Source organism: Lipotes vexillifer, unplaced genomic scaffold (assembly GCF_000442215.2).
Source record: "Lipotes vexillifer unplaced genomic scaffold, Lipotes_vexillifer_v1.1 scaffold29, whole genome shotgun sequence".
Classification (NCBI taxonomy): domain Eukaryota; kingdom Metazoa; phylum Chordata; class Mammalia; order Artiodactyla; family Lipotidae; genus Lipotes; species Lipotes vexillifer.
Genome location: NW_006776904.1, coordinates 284042 through 311376, shown reverse-complemented (window position 1 = coordinate 311376; position 27335 = coordinate 284042). Strand labels below are relative to the sequence as shown.

General features: G+C 39.8%; 1 protein-coding gene across 5 annotated transcripts in view; it reads right to left on the bottom strand.

The window, feature by feature from the left end:
- The window catches only part of OSBPL6 (oxysterol binding protein like 6), a 113423-nt gene that overhangs the window by 63476 nt on the left and 22612 nt on the right, over positions 1–27335 (bottom strand). For 4 of the 5 annotated variants that reach the window (XM_007450718.1, XM_007450720.1, XM_007450719.1 and 1 more), the window contains one exon: positions 1822–1908. In XM_007450718.1, coding sequence (XP_007450780.1) covers positions 1822–1908 — 87 coding nt within the window. Of the gene's footprint in view, positions 1–1821; positions 1909–7925; positions 8084–27335 lie in introns of those variants that run through there. The other variant, XM_007450721.1, reaches the window with a different exon arrangement.

Here is a 27335-nt window from a genome sequence, read left to right as displayed (position 1 = left end):
GGGGAAGGGAGCAGGACAGGATTCCTGCAGGCCTGGTGGAAGGAACAGATGCCCAACAGTGGAAGAGAGAAAGAGCATGGCCGGGGGGGAACTGCATGCAGGTGGCTGCAGCTGGAGCATGAAGTGAAATGCCCAAGAAGCTGGAGAGGCAGTTGGTGGGCCAGGAGTGGGCAGAGCAAGTCATGTGTATGTGTCGCTCCCTACTTGTTGTTTTAATACCAGCACCTCTCCTTTCCATTTCTGTGTCTCATTCTACAAGTCTTCCTTTCTCTGTTTCCACTGCTCTAAATGTCACATACTTCACAGCTATCTGACTCTGGACAACTTACTTATACATACCCCAAGTCTCAGTTTCCTTATCAACAAAATGAGAATGATATCGGTACTCACTTCATCGAGTTGGGGACTGACTGAGAGGAGGTATGTACTAACCCAGTGCCTGGCTCAAAGTGGGTGCTCAGTCAATGTTAGCTGCCTTCTCCATCACCCCTAAATCAATATTTATTCTCTCTGTCTTTTAGCTGTGTATAAGAGAGGACTGAGGTTTCAAAGAGATTAGTCGTCACATTTACCAAGCAGACTTTCTCTGTTTGCCATTCAAATAGAAATAAGATCATTTTTCATTTCTAAGTTTTTAAAAAATAGTTTAATAACTCCCCCTTTTTTAGTTTAGCAGTCTACTCCTGTCTGATGGAATAAACTTTATAGTTTGTAATGCCTTCAAAGTGTAAAGAGATACAAATGTCTGCATTCTACAATATAGTAGTGTAGTAGAGCGTTCTTTTCCTAAAGGATTCTGTTTAATATAGGAAAAGCAATGTGGATGGATCACTTATACATACTTAGAAGTTAATCTTTCGGGGAGATTAAAATGCTGTTTTTATATTTGGATTCAAAATCCCCATGCGTTCTATTTTCTGAGTTTCTCAGTAGGAGAGCCAACCCACCGAAAATCTCAGGGAATCGAGCAAGGGGTGGGGGTGAGTAGGATGGTGTCTCCTTGACTTTTCTTTGTGATTTTTGCATTTTAGACATAAATGAATTTAGATATTCTCCTAGTCCGAGGAAGAGAAAGCTGAAGGGGAGGGGACACTGGCTTCCATGAAACAGAAAAGGTCTTCATTAGTAGTCTGCAGGGTTCTCCTCAGAGCTCACTGCTAGGAAGGCCAGATGTGAGAAGGGGACTGGAACTCTGAATGTACAACAACCCCTCTGGCTAGGGACTGTTTTACTCTGCAGGTGGGGTAGAGCTTAAACAAGTCTGTTTGAATGCCTGCTCTGCTAATTAGCAGCTTTTTGGACTTTGGGCAAGTTACTAACTCTCGGTTTCCATACTTGTAAAATGTAATAAAAACCTACACTGCATGGAACTGCTCATAAGGATTATAGTAAATGGGATCATGTATCTAAGCACTTAGTATAGCACCTGGTGTGCAGTACATGGGCAACAACTGTACCTGTTGTTGTTGTTGTTGTTACTGCTGGACCCAATGATTTTTTTCTATAACCTCGATATAGAAATATTAGCTCATCTTACCAACAGGGAATGACAAAGAGTTTCTCTTGCCCTTTTCCCTTAAAATAAAGAGAATTCTGGACGTTTCTATGTAACCCTGCACATCCCAGCAAATTCACTTTCATCTCTTTCCTCCTTACGCAGGGCAAAGAAACCCTACATACTGGAGATGGAAAGAAGTGAAAGAGCAGCTCTACAATGGGCGTCACACCTACCTTAGGGGAGTCAGGTGTAAGAGGTATTGTTCAACTGGCCACAGGCCAGGCATCCTACCATGTGAGAAAGCAACACATTCTGTCACTGACCTTGGAGAGGGGGACCGGTTCCAGCAGTTGCCGACTTACAGAGGGTTCAGTGCTAGAGGAAGAAGTCCTCTCCAGTATGTGGATACTCTGAAAATACATGGAAATACAGCCTAGGGTTAGAGAACCCATTTCTCATGTCGATGGACATGGGGGTGAGATCACACAGATCACAGTAAGAACAGTGAGCTATATTAAAAATCGCAAGTTCTTGAGGGGACCAAAGGTAGCAACAACTGTAAGAAAAATGCGAGGATAAGGATTTTGTTTTCTCCCCTTATGGATTTGCTGGTGAATTTCTGCTGCAACGCTGGTTTCAGTCTTAGAGAAAGAGTCAGAGAACACATATATTAAAAAAAAAAAACATGGATTATGTCTCAACATTTTTATAACTATGAGAATGGTGGCACACCTACTACTTAGACAATTAGCCTTACATAGAAATATGTGCTCATCTCTCCAATGGCAGGAGACAAAGAGAAAGATCTACATCAAAAAGTCCAGAGGGCTTCCCTGGTGGCGCAGTGGTTGAGAGTCCGGCTGCTGATGCACGGGATACGGGTTCGTGCCCCGGTCCGGGAAGATCCCACATGCCGCGGAAAGGCTAGGTCCGTGAGCCATGGACGCTGAGCCTGCGCATCCGGAGCCTGTTGCTCCACAATGGGAGAGGCCATGACAGTGAGAGGCCCGCGAACCGCAAAAAAAAAAAGTCCAGAGCCTTAATACCATTTAGTCTCTAGAGTTTCTTATAATCCTTATAAGATAATTATATATTATAATATTATAATTATTATAATTATAATACTATGACAATTCTTAAATGCACAGAGAAGAAAATAATTCATCACATATAATAAGCAGTAGATGACTTTTACAAAGACTATAAAGAGCATTCACAGATCAGTGAGATGACATTCCAACAGGAAAAGAGGCAAAGTACATGAACAGGCAACTTGTGCAGAACATTTGAAAAGATGTTCAACTTCAACCAGAGGTTTTCAAATAAGTGAAAACCAAAATAATAATGATTTTTTAAAAACCCATTACATTCAATAATAGATCAGCGTTGGGGGAAAGGGAGTATAAACCGGGTACAGTCTTTCTAAAGAGGAATTTTGCAATTGTATTAAAAAGTCTTTGGAAAAAAAAGTACCTGCCGCAATGACCCAGCAATCCCACAGCTAAGTCTTTACCCTAAGGAAATGATCAGATTGGTATGGAAAGATATAGGAACAGATGTGCTTACTAAAGCATTATTTTATTATAGTAAAAAAAAAATCTAGGGCTTCCCTGGTGGTGTAGTGGTTAAGAATCTGCCTGCCAAGGCAGGGGACATGGGTTCGAGCCCTGGTCTGGGAAGATCCCACATGCCACGGAGCAACTAAGCCCGTGCGCCACAACTACTGAGCCTGCACTCTAGAGCCTGTGAGCCACAACTAGTGAGCCTGCGTGCCACAACTACTGAAGCCCGTGCGCCTAGAGCCCATGCTCTGCAACAAGAGAAGTCACCTCAGTGAGAAGCCCGCGCACCACAACGAAGAATAGCCCCCGCTCGCCACAACTAGAAGCCCATATGCAGCAACAAAGACCCAACGCAGCCAAAAGTAAATAAATAAAAATTTTTTTTAAATCTAATACATATGAGAATAGTACAGACTTATAAGGATATAACATGCAGTGAATCAAAGTGACAACACAAATTTCTGTTTATTGGTATGGAAAAAATAGCCATGATGTTCTGTCAACTAAAAAATCAGGCTATAAGGAGTATGTAGAATATGATGATGTTAAACATATAATCAAAATATATTCCAGAATGTTAACAGTAGCTGTATAGATGTGGTGGGATTATAGATGATTTTTAATTTTTTCTTAATTTTTTTCTAATTTTTTAGTGCAAAAAATATACAATACTTTATATTTGGAAAAAATTAAGCACTTTATATGAAGGGATAAATCTGAAAGACATTAAAGGAATAATTCAATGGAGTTAATATTTAGATATAGGCTGAAAATGTAACATTTTTCCTCTAGTTATAACATTTCATTGTTTCAATAGACAAAGTTGGATTTTATTTACTTATTAAGGTCTCTTTTTAGTATCTCACTGGAAAACTATCAGATTAATGTTTGCTTTTTTCATAAAGAAAATTACACTTTGACCTGAGCCCAATTATTCTAATTTCTTTAGGTTTTCAAGCTTTTGGTTATTTCTGTTACCTTGAAAACAAGAAGTCTGATCGTAAATTTTTGAAATCCTACCTGAATGCTTTTTTAAGTCATTTATTAGAAAGAGAATAACTGAAGTGAAAGATTTAGGAATTGCTCCTATTTCTCCAACTTGTGAGGAAGCAGAAGAAATAAGAACAGATATTTTGGGGCCAAATACAAAGTTGGGCAGAGATAGCGAGAATTCCTAATCTGACAGCTGAAGTGTCCAAGGACAACTTAAGCATTAAATGGGACTCTGCTCTTCCCATTCCCAGGTTCACTTGAATTAGCAGGGAAAAATGATACAAGGGACTGAGCATCGACATACTCAGCGCCAGTGCCTCTTGTGGGAGAGTCAGAAGCAAAGGCATACTACAGAGAGAAAAACAGGGAGTGTGTGTTCAGATCTTTAACAGACAATGGGACCCCTATCATTTGAATGTTGGTGCATTTAATCTTGTCTCAGAAGTCTCTGAGACTGTCCTCAATTCTTTTCTTTTTAAAATTATTTATTTTACGTATTTATTTGGCTCTGTCGGGTCCTAGTTGAGGCACACAGGAACTTTGTTGCGGCACGTGGGATCCTTCATTGTGGCTCTGGGCTCAGCAGTTGTGGTGCACAGGCTTAGTTGCCCCGTGGCATGTGGGATCTTAGTTCCCTGACCAGGGATTGAACCCTAGTCCCCTGCATTTGAAGGCAGATTCTTAACCACTGGACCACCAGGGAAGTCCCCTGTCCTCAACTCTTTTCATTCTTTTTTCTTTATTCTGCTCCATGGCAGTTATTTCCACCATTCTATCTTCCAGCTCACTTATCCATTCTTCTGCCTCAGTTATTCTGCTACTGATTCCTTCTAGTGTATTTTTAATTTCTGTTATTGTGTTGTTCATCACTGTTTATTTGTTCTTTAGTTCTTCTAGGTCCTTGTTAAATGTTTCTTGTATTTTCTCCATTCTATTTCCAAGATTTTGGATCATCTTTACTATTATTACTCTGAATGATGATGATGTGGTACATATATACAATGGAATATTACTCAGCCATAAAAAGGAACAAAACTGGGTCATTTGTAGAAACGTGGATGGACCTCGAGACTGTCATACAGAATGAAGTAAGTCAGAAAGAGAAAAACAAATATCATATATTAACACATCTATGTGGAATCTAAAAAAATTGGTATAGACGATCTTATTTACAAAGCAGAAACAGAGACACAGACATAGAGAACAAATGTATGGATACCAAGGGGGAAAGGAGGGGGTGGGATGAATTGGGAGATTGGGATTGACATATATACACTATTGATACTATGTATAAAATAGATAACTAATAAGAACCTACTGTATAGCACAGGGAACTCTGCTCAGTGCTCTGTGGTGACCTTAATGGGAAGGAAATCCAAAAAAGACAGGATATATGTATACGTATGGCTGATTCACTTTGCTGTACAGTAGAACTTAACACAACATTGTAAAGCAATTATACTCCAATTTAAAAAAAAAAAAAAGACAATGGGAACAAATGACCTGGAACTTGCATTATTTACTTGTTCGTGTTAATATTCTGTATGGGATCCTATTTAAAACATAGCAGCTGAATATGAAATTTAGATTTATTCTGAGATCATATAATTAGGAACTAAAATGAGAATTGTTGTTGAAGCAAAAATTGTATTACTTTCTAGGATGTAATCATCTCCCCTCACACCCCTTCATTTTCTTTTTTGTGTTTAAAAATGACAAAAGTAATATATGCTCATTATAAAATATTCAAGTACAGCATAGAAATATATAAAATAAGTCAAAGTTCCCACCCCACTGTTACTCCCCCTATCCCTCTAGCTTCTGCAGCAGTGCTTCTCAAAAGGTTGTCCATGAACCCTGGAGGTCCCCAGGGCCCTTTCAGGGCATGTGCAAGGTGAAAATTGTTTTTATAACAATACCAAGATGTTATTTGCCTTTTTTACTCTCATTCTCTCAGTAATGTATAGTGGAGTTTTTCAGACGGTACATAACATAAGGATCCTTCTCTGTCTTCACACTTGCAGATGGCTAGGCAATAAAATACACATAACATTGCCTCCGGCTTCCCCCTCCCCACAACAAATAAACATGGTAAGAAATGCAAAACATGGAAAGAAACTTGACCTTAGCAACTATGCAGGCAAGAAATAAAGGATTAACTCAGGAACTTAGCCAGGTGAAAGAAAGTAAATCACCTAATTTACAAATCAGGCCACAGAAAAAGAAATCAATTTAGGATATTTAAAGTGTGATAAAAAATGAGTTTTGTCTCTATATAGAGACCTGGGGATACTTAAAATGTTGCTGGGATTTTGTGGGTCAGAAGGGTTAGTAACCAAACAAACCAGGACAGCATCTGTAAAATACCTACTGCAGTACCTGTCACAAGAAACACAATATTAGTCTTTTCTCCACCTGATTTTACAAAAGTTCATATTAGGGAAGAAAAGTAAGAGGTTCATTCATTTCAAACATTTATAATATAGTACACATGTAAACTGAATGAACAATCCAAACCCCAAATTTTGTTGATTTTCCAAGGAACAGAGAATTATAAAAATGTTTACTAAGATACAGTAAGTACATGAATATTTTTATTACCACAAACATATGTATATATTTTACTGAAAAAGTAAAGCATGATTTATAAAACTACCAACTGATACCTATTATTATAAAAGTAACTAGCTTCAAAAAATAAGCGATTTCATTTAATTTTCATAATAAGAAGCCAAAAGCTCTTACACAAACTTGTGCAGTATATTGTATATTTGTATATTATTCAAACGTATCATCTATCAAATAATAAAAAATTAATCCACTACCTTAAGAATTGGCTTCAAACTCATGGTTTTTAAATAAAAGCCAAAAGTATATCCCTGAAGTTTTGTAATTACATACAAAACCATTCATTATTTTTAATGAAATATCCAAGTACTTGAATGCTACTTTTTAATATTGCAGATATGAAGAAGACAGTTTTCAAATCTGTCATACTCAGTCTTGGATTCTAGTTCAACTGGATGCTCCATGAAAGTAAGAACCAGCCCATCTTCACCTTGGTATCCCACTCCCTTTACCCCTAGCACAGGTCCCTGCATACCATAGCCAGTCAATTTCTAGAATTTTTCAGGGCTCTCTGATTAATTTGTAGAGAACAGTCCCTCAGCAATCATTAACACAAGATCAGTTATAAAACTGCCTTCTAGCTTCATCTTGGAAATATCAAAATCACAGCTCCAACAGAATAGAACTTTTGAAAACATTTTAAAATAAGGACTTTTAAAATAGAAACATCTGGTGAATTAATCACAGAGCTCTTGTTTATTAGATTTGAAGCTGTGACTGGTCAATGGAGAACACACAAAAATTTAACGTGGCAACATCTTCAGTAACAAATTAAATCTTCATAATGTTTCCTTTAATATCAAAATTTGTGCTGTACTTCTTTGGGCTTTTGTTCACAAGCTATTTTCATATTCTTTCACAGTGACTTGGAAACACATGCCACGTACCTTCAAGGTGTTATACATATTATATAAGCAGGTTAACTAAAGGGTTACATAAACCTGTTAATTATTCTTTTAAAATCAAGTTTTCTTTCAAATACTAAACTTACAACTAAATTTCCAGGTCAGTGTTTTTTCTTTAAGACTTTTTTTTTCCCTTGAGCAGTTTTAACTCCACAACAAAACTGAGAGAAGGTACAGAGATGTTCCATACACCCTTTGCCCCCACCCATGCATAGCTCTCCCCCATTATCAACACCTCCGACCAGAGTGGTACCATTTGTGACAACTGATGAACTTAGGTTCATTCCAGATCAGTTTTTTAAGGAACTTAGAACACACAGAGAAGGTGGAAGTACTCACCCATCCTTTGTTCTCCCTGCTCAGAGAGAACTGATGCACACTTAGCTTAAAACCAGGAGTCTAGCACACATATTTCACTGCAGCTCTTTAATTTGGTAAAAGTTTGTTCCCCAGGTAGCATCCACTGATCTCAATACCTCCTCGGCAGCAAGCGGAAATCTGCCAACATGACTAAAGTCTGGTTTACCTGGTGTCAAAGATGTGGGTAAACAGACAATGAGACATTTAACAATAGCTGAACGGTTTAGTTGCGACTCCTGCAGAGAGAAACGTGACTCTCAAAATGAAAGTCCACAGAACTGCTGAATGAGTCTCTTGGTTTGTCCAGCCTGTCGTTTACTTTAATTTCATTTTAGAGATGTAAGAGAACTGCTGGAAATATTTTAGGTTGTGGCTACCAACCCCTGTACAGACTCACTTTTCATACAAATTTAAGACCTAATAAGGAGAACTGGACCATTAGTCTCTGAATGTTAACTCCATTGAAATTGTTCGTCTCATTATTTTATCTAAGCTATTTTTCTATTCATGAATTACATAAAATATTTTCAAAGAAAAATATCCAAAATGATTTATAAACTTCTAAAGTATTTTCTTATTCAAGCTTCTGGCTGTTAGGCTTGTCTCTCTTCTAGTTCTACCTAATTCTGACATAGCAACACTATTCCAGTGATACTAGTAACCTTTATAGTGTTGATGATGATGACAGTGGTGACAGTTAATATTTAGTGCTTCCTATATCCCTGTCTCTATGCTTTCCATGGATTATTTCATTCTGTCTTCATAAAAAGCCTTTAACTAATTACTATTAAATTTATTTTATGGCTGACTGAACAGAGAGAGGCAGAGCAAGGTTAATGACACAGAGTCAATAAGTATTGGAGTTGGAATGGAAATCAAGATTCTCCTCTGGACTCCAAGCTTTTAAATACTGCCCTCTACTAAAGTTAAAGCTAATGTTAGATGACAGAAAATTACAGCAATTTCAAGTAGTGTTTAACCTCAAGACTAACTGAACACATCTACCACAACCTTTCATGGAAACAGAGGGGCAGAAATGAGTAAAACAAACAAACAAAAAAGGCTGCAGCACTCTTAAATATGGTACAACCTTGAGGTTTGTTTCCAAGTTTCAAAAACTAAGAGCAAGCCAGCTAGCTTTTACTTCAGGAATGCAGTGTCTGAGGCAGAGAAAAGAACGTGAGTTTTGCAGTCACACAGACAAGCATACCAACCCCCGTGCTGCTATTTACCATGTGCCCTGGGCAGATCATGAACCTTTCTCAGCCTCCATGTTTTCCATCTGTAAAATGGGGATGTTAATGTCTAGCTTGGAAAACATTGCAAGTCACTGAGTTGGCACCCAGTGTAAGGACAGTGCTGCCTACATGCTGGCACACAGCAGGCATTCCATAAATGGTAGCTAACAGCTCAGTTATAAATGCTGTAAGAATAAATGTTCAGGAATATTGTGCATTCTTATTTCCACAGAAAGATGTGTTCAAACACCCTGCAGGTGTACCACACCTGAGTACCCTTTTGAAAGCAAGGAATCCATACCTGACATGGCCATTATGTTACTTGGGCAATCTAGCAACCATAGTTAGCAACCACGTCATGACCAGAGCATCGGAATTTACAGAGAAAGCTGACAAAGTGAGTAGAGTCAGATGCCCTAGATACCTGCCAGTGGGAAAGCAACAGCAGTGGATGGCAATGCACATTCTGCATCCCTCTGCATGTCTACAGCAAAAGTGGTGCACGGACTTTCCTGCTGCTTTCTTAATGATGTGCTTCAAGGAATTACTTTTATTATTTTTGGAATAGCATAAAATATTAAAATCACCGAAGCCAGAAGGCCATGACTGAAGAAGCAGTAATTCTACTACTTTCTCTATAGTAACAGTTACCTTACTCTCACTGAAAGATGGCAGAATTGCATTAATAATAAATCTCGGGCTTCCCTGGTGGCGCAGTGGTTGAGAGTCCGCCTGCCGATGCAGGGGACACGGGGTCGTGCCCCGGTCCGGGAAGATCCCACATGCCGCAGAGCGGCTGGGCCCATGAGCCATGGCCGCTGGGCCTGCGCGTCCGGAGCCTGTGCTCCACAACGGGAGAGGCCACAACAGTGAGAGACCCGCGTACCACAAAAAAATAAAATAAAAAAAATAAATCTCCATATAAGCACCACTAAAATGAATGAAAGTAGAAAATTTTAGAAATAGTGGCTGGGAAAATTCCACACAGCACACCTGGGAAACCCTGAAGGGAGAACCAGCAGTCATCAAATTCTCCACTCTTCCTGCATCTGCACAGAAACACGAAACTCGTTAAGAACCAACAACTATGACCCCACAGTGAAGTGGTCTGTTGCTGGAAGCCCTGTATTTTAAGAAATACAGTCAGGACCCATCAAGTGGTCCATTTATAGCCAAGAGTAGCTCAGCAATCCTGACTATGAAGTGGTAAAAGGCATATGAATAAATAGCTCTTTAATTCCCATGGTTGCCTTTCAGCAACACTAGAACCAGAACTTACCTGTGGGCTTGCTCCTTACCTGTACTCACAAACGTGCAACAAAACTACTGAAAACCCCAGCAAATATGATCATACTTCATTACAGCAATTATAACTGAATGACAAATAAAAGGGACAAACACTAAAAGCCACTTCAAGAGCAAAGGCTCTGGAACGTGTAGAGTTAATAGAAAAGGCAGAAGAACGGTTCTGCATGACTCGAAAAGGACACTAAAGTCAAGTTAATTTGTAATTCTCTACAAGGCTATTAAAATGACCCCGAACAGACAAAGGTTTTCAGTGTGATATACATTCCCATGATTTTGCTAATAATACAAGCAAAAAAAGAAAATCATATATAACATTTATGTATGTATATTTGAGGCAGAGTTGGTTTGCTTTGATTACACTTGTAAACTCAGAGCAGATATATGTATGATTTGCCTATATGTACCCATAAATATTTGCTGAATGAAAGAATGAACAAATATTTGCTATCAGATACATAGTGTTTAAGTTCCCACTTTCTGGACAACATGTTTAAATTACTATGAGATAAATATAGATAGTTAAGAGGGCAAAGGGTGGCCCCGGTTCTACCTCAGCACCTCAAAAATGGTTTTAAAAATTTGTTCTAAGTTTCCCATCTGGCATATCCTTCATATTCATTTAATTTTAAATCTTATGCTTATGGAATTAAGGCTTACAATTTTATTATTAAAATAATGACAAACTGTACTTACTATATCCAAATACTGTTTTAGAGCTACATACATATGCACATTAACTCATAAAATATGACCTTTAAAAATATACATTTTTAACTACAGATGCAATACATATCCATTGCAGAGATTTGAGGGGAGTGGACAGAAAAGAAAAAAAGAAATTAAAACCACCTACCACCAGCAATAAACTCTTCCAATATCTTGGTATATTTGCTTTCAGCTTTTTTAATGCATATATACTCTCAATTCTTAAAAACAAAATTGGAATTACACTATGTTTTCAATTTAATAGCTGGGTGTTTTTCATTTAATAATATATAATTTTCTCACATCTTTATTCTTCTAAAGCATTTTTAACAGCTATGCAATATTCCACTGTACAGCTATGAGATAGGTTATTATAGGTTACTAAATTAACTTCTTGTTGAATATTAGGTTTTTTCTAATTTTTTAATACCATAAACATACTTTAACAAACATCTCTGCACAGAAATCTTTACATGTATCTTTGGTTGTTTCCTTAGAATGCATTTCTTAGAAGCTGAGTTACCAGGTCCTATGGTATGACTTTTTAAAAGACTTTAGATACACACTGCAAAGTTTCCCTCCAGAAAAGTGGAATTAATTAACATGCCTAGCAGTAGTGCATGAGAGTGTCCATTTCCCTGAAACCTCACCAACACTGGCTATTGCCATTATTACAAAATCTGCCCTTAATTAGGATTTGAGGTCAAGAAGTCTGGCACTTTAAAGTATACAACATGCATGGGGCTTTCCTTTACTTTTACTTTTGTGACAGTATTTTAATTACAGCCCAGGGAGTTTCCGTGGATGTTAGTCAGAGGGATATTAAAATTTTCTATTTGTCCAAGTCGAAAATCAAATAAAGCAGTTTTGGGCTTCCCTGGTGGCGCAGTGGTTGAGAGTCCGCCTGCCGATGCGGGGGACACAGGTTCGTGCCCCGGTCCAGGAAGATCCCACATGCCGTGGAGCGGCTGGGCCCGTGAGCCATGGCCGCTGAGACTGTGCGTCCGGAGCCTGTGCTCCGCAACAGGAGAGGCCACAGCAGTGAGAGGCCCGCGTACCGCAAAAAATAAATAAATAAATAAAGCAGTTTTGTAAACTTATGGTCCTTTGGGATGATGTTTTTACAGTCCTAATGAAACACCTGAAAATGTACTCTGTAAGAGCAATGATATCCAAACCTGGGTGAATAAGTCTCCTGCGGAAGCTTCTATAAACAACAGACTACCAGACCTCGTCAACGACCTACGAATGAGACCCTCTGGGGTTCACAACCTTGCTGCTATAAACATGCTGACCCAAACCAGCCAGCTCAAGGTAATAAGATAACTTCTTAAGTGAGAAACTAAGGCAGGCCAAGAGAGCCAAAGTGTTCTGGCAAACATACCAGGGCAAGCAGAGAACAGATTCTTCTCAGATAATGTTGAGTTCTAAATCACTTGTGGGTAATGACTGCCTGAGGGCCAGGTGGCAAATTTCCTTCCAGTGGTCTCAGTTGCAGCACATTTGACATGGACTGAACACATACTGTAAACACCAAGCAGAAGTGGCAGCGATATCCAAATGGTGGTGGGGAGAGCAAGAAATCTGTGGGGCTGCTCATTTTGTTTCATGGAAAAGGTTAATTGCAGTTTTCAGTCAACAAATAAATGATCAGAATTTCTCATTCCAAAAGCAATACATGTAGTGAAAGTACAGAAAATGTAAAATTCAGGAAATGCACAAAGAACATAAAATTCACCTTTGACACCAGTACTTCACAATAATTATTAACATTTTCGTCTATTGTTTCCCAGGCCAATGAGGATGTGAAAAAAATCTCTGTTATTGCTGAGTGAAGAAAAAAAATGAGGAGGAAATGCGTAACTCAAAAATAACTGACAAACGCTGCCTTTCGAAGTTCACTTAGACAAGTACAGAAGGCCTTTCCCCTAGACACTCCAGCTTGTCAAGCCCTACCACAGAGCAAATAGTGAAGTGGTCAAGAAAAGGGGTCCAGAATCAGGCTTCCAGGGAGCAAACACTGTCTTAGCTGTTCATTAGCTGTGGCCAAGATATTTCACCACTTTATGCCAGTTTAGTTTTCTGAAAAAGGTGATGGTAGTTCAACCTTCCACAGTAAGAACTCATGAGATGTCAGCTGTTGCTGGTGTTGCTCTATTATTCATGAACTTTTCCTAATATTTGGACTTTTCAGAACATCCAATTTACAAAATGTACCTGAGTCACAGAAGTTGGTCATAGTGTGAGTTTCTGCAAGCGGATATTATATTCCTATCGACACTGGTCCTCAGTCCTAAATGTTAGGTTCCTTGGGATGAGTGGAATCCCCAAAAGCCTAAAATTGGAAGCAAGTCAGGAATTTAAACATACCTAGCACCAAGGGCTTTATTTACCAGCATCACCATGGTGAGGACACTGCAGATTTTCATGTTAGGTTAGTATTTCTCCCTGAACTGAGAGCTGGGTCCCAGGGTCATCCGGTAAATCCCTGGATCCACTGAATTCTACGATTTTTCTATTTAGATACTGGCAGGTTTCAAATTATATTTCTCTTCACTGATAAGACTGAAGATGATTTAAAGTGGAGGTTAGGTATAAATCAAGAATGCTTGAATTCTTCTCTCCGGAAATGAGAAAATTTTTGTTTGAGGATCATTATATTTTTCACAACCCAAAGATGGAAATAGGTTTCATATTCAGAAAATAAAGATACTGTATTTCAAAGCAGTAATCTGCTTATTTCATTTAGCAAAGCTATTTGAAGAAGATGCTTCAGAGGTTCAATTGGAAGAAAAATATTCCAAGTCAGTTCACATATATGCTGGGGATATTTTTATATCTGTTTGTCTGTTTGCCCAAGAAGAAAACTTGTTATGAAAACCCTGTACATAAAGTATAGTCACTGATGAGGAACATTTTTACTTTCTTGTTTTCTAGATACCTTCTTCACTAACAATGAACACTGCAAAAATAGCAGATGCTGCTGCTATCAGAACTGGGTGGTTATATGATGGTAAACCAGCCCATGGTTACATGAGTCTCACTGAATCACTGCCTTCACATGTTACCAGCCTTCACACGTTACCAGTCAGGACATTAACTGAATGAGCCACGGTTGGTTTTGTTCATTATTGTTGATTATGTATAGGAAACATTTTTAGATACCCATGTAATTGATATCTTCTATTAGGTTGGAATGATTGACCATAATACTGAATGTATATTTTATTAACAACTGGCAAGAAGATTAACTACCAGCTTCTTATGACTGATTAATAATATCATTTTTTTCGTAAAAAGTTCTTTATTTTATGATCTCTGAGCTCCTGTAAACTTCAAATCATTATAAGGAATAGCTGGGTTTTTTTTTCTTAGATTTTTCATTAAACAAAAAGATTGAGTCACTTGAGCATTTACAATGTCTAACCCGGTAGAGCTATAACGATTCACTCTAGTAATGGACACTATCACCTGGTAATTATGTGCTCCAAATCCCAAGTTCTTAGAGGAACAGTATCTGATTTTCTGAAATGACTTGATAGTGACACAAATAAAAATAATCACTGGTTCTAAGCAGGGGCCTTACTTTAAAAAATGTAGATCCTTGGCTGATCCCAAACTACTGAAACTGTCTCTACAGGGTGATCCCAGTCTTGCATATTGTAAAAAATTCTCTAAAATATGTAATCATAAGGGTAATTATCAAAACAAACAAACAAACAAAATCCAGTCAGCTGGCCATAAACTTAGCCAATTACATAACATTACTGTAAAATAAGTACTATGAGAGACTGGAAACAACAACTCTTGTTTTAAAATAGAGTTATCTCCCACCTCACCAATATTTTTAACATCTGTGCAGAATGCTCCCAATGCTTTGCTTCTGTTTGATATCACTGCCTTCATAAGCCTCAAGCCATTTATTCTACCATACAATCACTGTCAGCAGCAAGCAGAAGGGTCTGTGTTCTCCTGGTACCTTCTGCCACCTCTGGACCATCCCTCTTCTACTCTCAAAATCCACTGTTCTTGAGAGACTCAGAATTCCCAACTATACTACTTTCTCTCCTACTAATCATCTTCCAACTGCATGATTATTCCTTCACAGCTACCAAGGCCTCTGGAACCTGGTCCACAATCTTCCTCTCCATGCCAAATCCTCATTCATTTGTTCATTCAAATATATTCTGAGCCATATCATATGCTAGGAACTGTAGGAGGTGCTAGGGATACATTATTAACAAAATAAAACCCTTGTTTCCAAGGAGTTTACACGGCAGTGATACGGAATAGAGGAAGAGGATACAAATAAAAACAGATAAATATGTAACATGTCAGGTGGTGGTTAATGCTCTGAAGACAAATAAAAGCAGGTAAGTGTACAGTGAGTGATGTGGATACACAGGGGAGAGCAGGAGAAGGCTACCCAAAAAGGGTACATCTGGATAATGATTCAAATGTGTGAGCACACATGGGGATACCTGGAAGAAAAGCGAGCTGGTCTGAGGGGGGCCAAAAATGCAAAGGCCCTGAGGCCTGCTTGGCACATTGAAGGAAAATGCTGGGGAGAACTAAGTGAAGTGGAACGTGGTAGGAGATAAGACCAGAGAGCTACATGCAGATCCGGATTATGAATAACGTTGTAGACAACGGTCAGCAATTCAAATATTTCAGGGGAGATGGGAAACCACTGGAGACCTTGGAGCAGGTGAGAGGCTTGATCTGACTTAGGTTTTAAAGGGATCACTCTTAACTACTTTGTAAAAAATGACCTGTATGTTGGTCAAAGGTAGAAGCACAGAGAGCAGTTAGAAGACTATGGCCATAGTTTGGGTGAGAAATAAGGTGGCTCAGACCAGGGGGGAGGGGGAGGAGGAGGGAAGCAGAGGTCAGATTCCAGGGACATCCTTAAGGCAGAACCAGCAGGATTTGAGGGTCTGGAAGTGGGGTGTGAGGAAAAGAGAGGAGTCGAGGATGGCTCCTGGTAAGGTTTTTGGCCTTTACCAAATGAAAGGACAGAGTTGCTGTTTACTGAGATAAGGGGGACTGGGAAGGAGTACATTTGAGAATGAAATTAAGAGTTCCGTTTTGGACATGTTAAAGTTTTGTTGTTGTTGTTGTTGTTGCTGTTTGTTTGTTTTTATTTTTGGCCATGCTGGGTCTTCATTGCTGCGCACGGGCTTTCTCTAGTTGCAGTTAGCGGGGGGCTACTCTTCGTTGCGGTGCGCAGGCTTCTCGTTGCGGTGGCATCTCTTGTTGTGGAGCACGGGCTCTAGGTGCATGTGCTCTAGTTGCAGCATGCAGGCTCAGTAGTTGTGGCACGCAGGCCCTAGAGTGCGTGGGCTTCAGTAGTTGTGGCACACGGGCTTAGCTGCTCCGCGGCATGTGGGATCTTCCTGGACCAGGGATTGAACCCATGTCCCCTGCATCGGCAGGTGGATTCTTAACCACTGCGCCACCAGGGAAGTCCGGACATGTTAAGTTTGAGATGCCTTCTTAACATCCAAGTGGAGATCACCCCTGGTCACTTAAATATTATTGTGGCTGACTTCCTGACACCCTGGATCAGGGTTTGTCAATTCAAATGCTTTCAAGGGCCAGGCAGGAAGCATGAAGTATTCAAATACAATAAGGAGAAGTAGAGACTGTGGCTGATAAGAAAGTAATGCCCCATCTAAAGGGGAAGCTGCTCCTGAGCCCAGCCTAGTTGCCATTTGGAATGTGGGCCCCATGTTCCTTTACCTTCCCATTTTGAAATAGAAAGAAGAATCTGGATTTTCAACAATCAAACCTTAGGGAAATAAAAAAGTTCCATAATCTATCAAATTCAAGAAGTGCTCAGTTAAATCAAGTTCTGACTGCAGGATTTATTGGTATCCTTAATTTATTAATTTAAAAAATTGCAAAAAAAGATTGTGCTCAGCATTTCTCCAATTTACTTGACAGCAGACCCTCTTTTCATGCAGCATCTCAAGGGACAAGCGTTCCTTGGCACATACTTTGGGAAATGCTGGTTTATGCAAAAGTCCTAGATGTCTAATCAACCTATTTCCTCTTTGAAAATTGTAGGGAGTATATACCTTGCAGTTTAAGAGTCACAGTTGACCACTCACTCACACACACACACATACACACACACACACACACACACACAGAGCCAATTTTGTTAGATATTCTAACATCTAATACCAGACTTGAATAAAGTGTGAATGGAGCAATTACTAAAGTCTTCCAACTTGTTAAATACTAAGTGGGGCCTTGACCCTCTCCTTGGTGAAAAAACAGTGAAATCACAGGGGCACTGAATCACTTCATTTCCCATCTCCTCTCCCTCCTTCACCTGTTGGGCTACATAATTTAGTGACAGGAAGGGCTGCCAATTACTACTATGCACTTGACAGATGTTCTTTGTTTTACTTATCTATGAGGAAGGAAGAAGGGAGAGGACAAATAAACCTGGAATGTAAAATCTGTAATAAAAAGACAAGACTAATATTGTTGCAGGTCTTTAAAAATATCCTCTAGGATACATTAAAATATTTGAGGGGCAAGGCTTGTCTCTGAAGAATTAAGAGTGCGTGGTCTGTTTAAAAGAGCTCACAATACAGTTGAGATCAGTACATAAAAAGATAGTGAATGTCAAATATTGTCAAGAAGTTCTATAAAGTTTAGAGAAGGGAAAGTTCAACGTGGGCTTGAGCGGCCAGTGAGAGTGTCACATGAGCTGGTCTTTGAAGCATAGGGAGGTATCAGGTTGAGAGGAGGGTGGTGGGAATTCCGTGCAGGAAAGACAAGGGCAGAGATGGAGATAAGGCAGTTTTGGGAACCATTAAGCAGACAAGACTGTACAGGTTGGGAGGAAAATGGGACACTGAGGCTGGATCCGATCATGGTTGTCTCTGGATACTAAGTAAAGAAATCTGGCCTTAATCATGTAGGTAACTGAAAGTCTTTGAAGGAATTTTTTTTTTTTTTTTTTTTGCGGTACACGGGCCTCTCACCGTTGCGGCCTCTCCCATTGTGGAGCAGTCTCAGCGGCCATGGCTCACGGGCCCAGCCGCTCCGCGGCATGTGGGATCTTCCCGGACCGGGGTACGAACCCGTGTCCCCTGCATCGGCAGGCGGACTCTCAACCACTGCGCCACCAGGGAAGCCCTCTTTGAAGGATTCTGAGCATGAATCTGCCAGATTCAGGAAATTCGATCTCAGGAGGCCATAAGGAGCCAGTGAGGCAAGAGCACTCTGCAGGATCCCAGGTTGAGGTGATGAGAGTCTGGTCTGGGGAGCTGACAGTGGGACTAGAAAGAAATTATGATATTATGAAGGAGGAAATAATCAATAGGACTTGTTAACCTATTGAATGTGGGAGAGGCAAAGAAGAAAGGAATGGCTTTGACCCTGGGTCCATGAGAGAACGATTACCCTCATAGCAAACTGGTTTATACATACTGATTTAAGGTAACAATGATACAACTAAGGAAGAGATGCCCAATCAAGTAGTCAGTGATCTAGGACTAGAACTTGGGAAGGACAGGCAAGAAAGGTGCAGTAAGGTACCACTGTATGGTATATGCTGTGTGCTAGATCCTTTACCAATATGATCAACTTAGGAGAGAAATAGGGATGGACTTTGCAATTTGGCACCATCTACACAGATATCAGTCAAATCAGGAGAACTGTAACATTCAATGAAGACTGCTTCATCACTTTCTCTATGTCCCTTCACTATGCAAACAGCCATCACACAAAAACAGATGCATTAAAATACACCACATCATATTATATCCTAAGATCACTCAGAATTTCTGATTTCCGTAAGTTAATACTGGATTTTAAGAAGTCATGAGACAGGGAGAGAAAAGAACTGTAATTGTTCTTTATTCTTCTCTCCCTTGAGGGGGATTAACAGACACAAAAGAGGAGGCAGGAAGGAACCAGAGGAGAAAGTATTTGGGAGAGTTTCCACCTGCTGAGATAAACAAGAATGAAAGTAAACTCTCTCCTTAAAGAATAATAACCATTTGAACAGTGTCTCTTACTTTTCCAGAATTCATTATCAATTTGCAGACGTGCTCCTTTATTCCCATCATAAAACTTTCCATCCACAAGCCAGCCAGGAGTCACCCATACCACCTTTACAAGTCCTCTGGCAGACCAGGATCTCAGTTCCTCCCTGTTGTTTAGCACGCTCACCCCAGAGCTCAGGTGCAACGGCAGCTCAACAGTGCCTGACAGATGTTTCTGCAGCAGTCAGCAGTCTTTTCCATTTGCCATAATTCTCCAGGGTGAACGGGGTCCATCCCTTCCTTCCCTCAGCAGCCAGAAAGGCCATGCTGCTTAAAATGTCTCTCAATTTAAATGCCCAGGGCAAGGGAAAAATGAAGAAGCCATAACGAGAAAGGACAGAGAGGCAAGTGAAGGGTAGAGTAAAACTGCAAACTTAGAAAGCATCTCAGCAGGCAGTAGGAATTTAACATAAATGTGTTTTCATTCATGGTACTCTTAATTTTTTTAAACTCTAAAAATGTAATGCAGTAAACATTATAGCTGTGTGTAACCACAGGTTTAGTTAATGGTGTAACTGCTTCTAATGAACAGAATGTAGATATCCTCTTTGATTTCTATAACAAAAACACCAATGTCAAAAATTCCCAAGGATAGAAATATCTGCTTTAGAATCTGTGAAAGATATACACACAAGGAAACCCTGATTCTTACAGATTCCCCTGCAATCTCTTGCTAGAAATAGGAGAGGGAGTTCTGACAGGGTTTGTAGACTGAGGGTTCCTTAAGGAACACCCCCAGAAATGCATTCCCACCATCTAAAAGAATGAATTCTCACGTGGAACTGGCTGTCTCAAGACCCAAGTCTGTACTATGGAATATCAGATAACTGATGTGTGTACTTCTAGAAACTAGGCAATATACTTTCAACATATAAAATGGGGGGAAAGAGAGGGGGACCTTCAAGATGGCGGAGGAGTAAGACGCGGAGATCACCTTCCTCCCCACAAATACACCAGAAATACATCTACACGTGGAACAACTCCTACAGAACACCTACTGAACGCTGGCAGAAGACCTCAGACTTGCCAAAAGGCAAGAAACTCCCCATGTACCTGGGTAGGGCAAAAGAGAAAAGGAAAAACAGAGACAAAAGAATATAGACGGGACCTGCACCAGTGGAAGGGAGCTGTGAAGGAGGAAAAGTTTCCACACACTAGGAAGCCCCAGCAATGGTGGAAACGGGGGGTAGGGTGGGGGATCTTCAGAGCGCAGCAACAGGGCGCAAAGGGCAAAGTGGAGAGCTTCCAGCACAGAGGATCAGTGCCAACCAGCACTCAACAGCCTGAGAGGCTTGTCTGCTCGCCCGCCAGGGCAGGTGGGGGCTGGGAGCTGAGGCTCGGGCTTTGGAGGTCGGATCCCAGGGAGAGGACTGGGGTTGGCTGTGTGAATACAGCCTGAAGGGGGCTAGTGCACCACAGCTAGCCAGTTGGCAGTCCGGGAAAAAGTCTGGACCTGCCTAAGAGACAAAAGGCCATTGTTTCAGGGTGCACGAGGAGAGGGGATTCCTTCCCTGTTTGCCCACAGAAGGCAGAGTGCAGCCTAAACGAGCTCCAGAGATGGGTGCAAGCTACGGCTACCAGCTCGGACACCAGACACGGGCAGGAAACACTAATGCTGCTGCTACAACCACCAAGAAGCCTGTGTGCAAGCACAGGACACTATCCACACCTTCCCTCCCGGGAGCCTGAGTAGCCCGTCACTGCCAGGGTCCTGTGATCCAGGGACAACTTCCCCAGTAGAACACGTGGCACACCTCAGGCTGTTGCAACATCATGCTGGCCTCTGCCGCTGCAGGCTTGCCCTGCATTCCGTACCCCTCCTTTCCACCGGCCTGAGTGAGCCAGAGCCCCTAATCAACTGCTCCTTTAACCCTGTCCTGTCTGAGGGGGAACAGACACCCTCAGGCGACCTACACGCAGAGGCGGGGCCAAATCCAAAGGTGAACCCCAGGAGCTGTGCGAACAAAGAAGAGAAAGGGAAATTTCTCCCAGCAGCCTCAGGAGCAACGGATTAAATCTCCATAGTCAATTTGATGTACCTACATTTGTGGAATATCTGACAGAGAACAAATCATCCCAAAATTGAGGTGGTAGACGTTGGGAGCAACTGTAGACTTGGCGTTTGCTACCTGTGACTGATTTTTTTCTGACTTTTACGTTTATCTTAGTATAGTTTTTAGCACTTGTTATCATTAGTGGATTTGTTTATTGGTTTGGTTGCTCTCTTCTTTTTTTAAAATTATTTTTCAATTTTTTTATTTTAATAATTTTATTTTTTTATTTATTTTTCTTTTTTTTCTCCCTTTTCTTCTGAGCTGTGTGGCTGACAGGGTCTTGATGCTCCAGTCTGGTGTCAAGCCTGAGCCTCTGAGGTGAGAAAGCCGAGTTCAGAATATTGGACCAACAGAAACCTCCCGGCCCCACGTAATGTCAATCGGCGAGAGCTCTCCCACAGATCTCCGTCTCAGCGCAAAGATCCAGCTCCACCCAACGGCCAGCAAGCTCCAGTAATGGACGCCCCATGCCAAACAACTAGCAAAACAGGAATACAACGCCACCCATTAGCAGAGAGGCTGCCTAAAATCATAATAAGTTCACAGACACCCCAAAACACACCACCGGACATGGCCCTGCACACCATAAAGACAAGATCCAGCCCCACCCACCAGAAACAGGCACCAGTCCCCTCCACTAGTAAGCCTACACAAGCCACTGAACCAACCTCACCCACTGGGGGTAGACACCAAAAACAACAGGAACTACAAACGTGCAGCCTGCGAAAAGGAGACCCCAAACACAGTAAGCTAAACAAAATGAGAAATATGCAGCAGATGAAGGAGCAAGGTAAAAACCCACCAGACCAAACAAATGAAGAGGAAATAGGCAGTCTACCTGACAAAGAATTCACAGTAATGATAGTAAAGACGATCCAAAACCTTGGAAATAGAATGGAGAAAATACGAGAAACGTTTAAAAGGGACCCAGAAGAACTAAAGAGCAAACAAACTATGATGAACAACACAATAAATGAAATTAATAATTCTCTAGAAGGAATCAATAGCAGAATAACTGAGGCAGAAGAACGGATAAGTGACCTGGAAGATGAAAGAGTGGAAATAACTACTGCAGAGCAGAATAAAGAAAAATGAATGAAAAGAATTGAGACAGTCTCAGAGAACTCTGGGACAACATTAAATGTACCAACATTAGAATTATAGGGGTCCCAGAAGAAGAGGAGAAAAAGAAAGGGACCGAGAAAATATTTGAAGAGATTATAGTTGAAAACTTCCCTAATATGGGAAAGGAAATAGTCAATCAAGTCCAGGAAGCACAGAGAGTCCCATACAGGATAAATCCAAGGAGAAACATGCCAAGACACATACTAATCAAACTATCAAAAGTTAAATACAAAGACAAAATATTAAAAGCCGCAAAGGAAAAGCAACAAATAACATACAAGGGAATCCCCATAAGGTTAACAGCTGATCTTTCAGCAGAAACTCTGCAAGCCAGAAGGGAGTGGCAGGACATATTGAAAATGTTGAAAGGGAAAAACCTACAACCAGATTACTCTACCCAGCAAGGATCTTATTCAGATTCGACAGAGAAATTAAAACCTTTACAGACAAGCAAAAGCTAAGGGAATTCAGCACCACCAAACCAGCTTTACAACAAATGCTAAAGGAACTTCTCTAGGTAGGAAACTCAAGAGAAGGAAAAGACCTACAAAAACAAACCCAAAACAATTAAGAAAATGGTAACAGGAACATACATATTGATAATTACCTTAAATGTAAACAGATTAAATGCTCCAACCAAAAGACACAGACTGGCTGAATGGATACAAAAACAATACCTGGACATAAGCTGTCTACAAGAGACCCAATTCAGACCTAGGGACATATACAGACTGAAAGTGAGGGAATGGAAAAAGATATTCCATGCAAATGGAAATCAAAAGAAAACTGGAGTAGCAATTCTCATATCAGACAAAATAGACTTTAAAATAAAGACTATTAGAAGAGACAAAGAAGGACACTACATAATGATCAAAGGACCAATCCAAGGAGAAGATATAACAATTGTAAATATTTATGCACCCAACATGGGAGCACCTCAATACATAAGGCAAATGCTACAGCCATAAAAGGGGAAATCGACAGTAACACAATAATAGTAGGAGACTTTAACACCCCACTTTCACCAATGGACAGATCATGCAAAATGAAAAAAAGGGAACACAAGTTTTAAACGACACATTAAACAAGATGGACTTAATTGATATTTACAGGACATTCCATCCAAAAACAACAGAAAACACTTTCTTCTCAAGTGCTTATGGAACATTCTCCAGGATAGATCATATCCTGGGTCACAAATCAAGCCTTGGTAAATTTAAGAAAATTGAAATTGTATCAAGCATCTTTTCTGATCACACGCTACGAAACTAGATAACAATTACAGGAAAAAAACTGTAAAAAATACAAAGACATGGAAGCTAAACAATACGCTACTAAATAACCAAGAGATCACTGAAGAAATCCAAGAGGAAATCAAAAAATGCCTACACACAAATGACAATGAAAACACAATGGCCCAAAACCTATGGGCTGCAGCAAAAGCAGTTCTAAGAGGGAAGTTTATAGCCATAAAATCCTACCTCAAGAAACAAGAAACATCTCAAATAAACAACCTAAACTTACACCTAAAGCAATTAGAGAAAGAAGAAGGAAAAAACCCCAGAGTTAGCAGAAGGAAAGATATCATAATGATCAGATCAGAAATAAATTAAAAAGAAATGAAGGAAACAATAGCAAAGATAAATAAACCTAAAAGCTGGTTCTTTGAGAAGATAAACAAAATTGATACACCATTAGCCAGACTCATCAAGAAAATGAGGGAGAGGACTCAAATCAATAAAATTAGAAATGAAAAAGGAGAAGTTACAACTGACACTGCAGAAAAACAAAGTATCATGAGAGATTACAAGCACCTATATGCCAATAAAATGGACAACCTGGAAGAAATGGACAAATTCTTAGAAAATGACAATGACATTGAAAATGACAACCTTTCGACACTGAACCAGGAAGAAATAGAAAATATAAACAGATCAATCACAAGCACTGAAATTGAATCTGTGATTAAAAATCTTCCAACAAACAAAAGCTGAGGATCAGATAGCTTCAGCGACGAATTCTATCAAACATTTAGAGAAGAGCTGACACCTATCCTTCTCAAACTCTTCTAAAATCTAGCAGAGGGAGGAACACTCCCAAACTCATTCTATGAGGCCACCATCACTCTGATACCAAAACCAGACAAAGATGTCACAAAAAAAGAAAACTAAATGTCACTATCACTGATGAACATAGATGCAAAAATCCTCAACAAAATACCAGCAAACAGAATCCAACAGCACATTAAAAGGACCATACACCATGATCAAGTGGGGTTTATCCCAGGAATGCAAGGATACGCAAATCAATCAATGTCATACACCATATTAACAAACTGAAGGATAAAAACCATACGATAATCTCAACAGACACAGAAAAAGCTTTTGACAAAATTCAACACCCATTTATGATAAAAACTCTCCAGAAAGTAGGCATAGAGGGAAACTAAGTCAACATAATAAAGGCCCTATATGACAAATGCACAGCCAACATCGTTTTCAATGGTGAAAATCTGAAACCATTTCCTCTAAGATCAGGAACAAGACAAGGTTGTCCACTCTCACTGCTATCATTCAACATAGTTTTGGAAGTTTTAGCCACAGCAATCAGAAAAGAAAAAGTAATAAAAGGAATACAAATCAGAAAAGAAGTAAAACTGTCACTGTTTGCAGATGACATGATACTATACACAGAGAATCCTAAAGATACCAGCAGAAAACTACTAGAGCTAATCAATGAATCTGGTAAAGTAGCAGGTTACAACTTTAATGCACAGAAATCTCTTGCATTCCTATATACTAATGGTGAAAAATTTGAAAGAGAAATTAAGGAAATACTCCCATCTACCACTGCAACAAAAAGAATAAAATACCTAGGAATAAACCTGCCTAAGGAGACAAAAGACCTGTATGCAGAAAACTATAAGACACTGATGTAAGAAATTAAAGATGATACAAACTGATGGAGAGATATACCATGTTCTTGGATTGGAAGAATCAACATTGTGAAAATGACTATACTATCCAAAGCAATCTACAGATTCAATGCAATCCCTGTGCAACTACCAATGGCATTTTTCACAGAATTAGAACAAAAGATTTCACAATTTGTATGGAAACACAGAAGACCCCAAAAAGCAAAAGCATCTTGAGAAAGAAAAACAGAGCTGGAGGAATCTGGCTTCCTGACTTCCAACTATACTACAAAGCTACTGTAATCAAGACAGTATGGTATAGGTACAAAAACAGAAATATAGATCAATGGAACAGGAGAGAAAGCCCAGAGATAAACCCACACACATATGGTCACTTTATGTTTGATAAAGGAGGCAAGAATATACAATGGAGAAAATACAGCCTCTTCAATAAGTGGTGCTGTGAAAACTGGACAGCTACATTGAAAAGAATGAAATTAGAACATTCCCTAACACCATACACACAAATAAACTCAAAATGGATTAAAGACCTAAATGTAAGGCCAGGCACTATAAAACTCTTAGAGGAAAACATAGGCAGAACAGTCTATTACATAAATCACAGCAAGATCCTTTTTGACCCACCTCCTAGAGAAATGGAAATAAACCCCAAAATAAACAAATGGGACCTAATGAAACTTAAAAGTTTAGCACAGGAAAGGAAACCATAAACAAGACAAAAAGACAACCCTTAGAATGGGAGAATATATTTGCAAATGAAGCAACTGACAAAGGATTAACCTGTAAAATATAAAAGCAGCTCAGGATGCAGCTCAATATCAAAAAAACAAACAAACCAATCCAAAAATGGGCAGAAGACCTAAACAGACATTTCTCCAAAGAAGATATACAGACTGCCAGCAAACACATGAAAGGATGCTCAAAATTACTAATCATTAGGGAAATGCAAATCAAAAGTACAAGGTATCACCTCACACCAGTCAGAATGGCCATTATCAAAAAATCTAGAAAAAATAAATGCTGGAGAGGGTGTGGAGAAAAGGGAAACCTCTTTCACTGTTGGTGGGAATGTAAATTGATACAGCCACTATGGAGAACAGTATAGAGGTTCCTTAAAAAACTAAAAATATAACTACCATATGACCCAGGAATCCCACTACTGGGCATATACCCTGAGATAACAATAATTCAAAAAGAGACATGTACCACAATGTTCACTGCAGCACTATTTACAATAGCCAGGACATGGAAGCAACCTAGGTGTCCATCGACAGATGAATGGATAAAGAAGATGTGGCACATATATACAATGGGATATTACTCAGCTATAAAAAGAAACAAAATTGAGTTATTTGTAGTGAGGTGGATAGACCTAGAGTCTGTCATACCGAGTGAAGTAAGTAGGAAAGAGAGAAACAAATACCAGATGCTAACACATATATGGAATCCAAAAAAAAAAAAAGGTTCTAACGAACCTAGGGGTAAGACAGGAATAAAGACACAGAGCTACTAGAGAATGGACTTGAGGATATGGGGAGGGGGAAGGGTGAGCTGTGACAAAGCGAGAGAGAGGCATGGACATATATACACTACCAAACGTAAGGTAGATAGCTAGTGGGAAGCAGCTGCATAGCACAGGGAGATTAGCTCGGTGCTTTGTGAGCACCTAGAGGGGTGAGATAGGGAGGGTGGGAGGGAGATGCAAGAGGGAGGGGATGCGGGGATATATGTATATATATAACTGACTCACTTTGTTGTACAGCAGAAACTAACACACCATTGTAAAGCAATTATACTCCAATAAAGATGTTAAAAAATAAATAAACAAAATAAAATAAAATGGGAGGAAAAACTCTTCAAGAATGTTCACTAATTGAATGTCCCCCAAAAGGAAAGTTTTCATAAAAAGTTAACCTCTGCTTATTGTGCATTTCCAGTTACACAAGAAATTCTTCTCA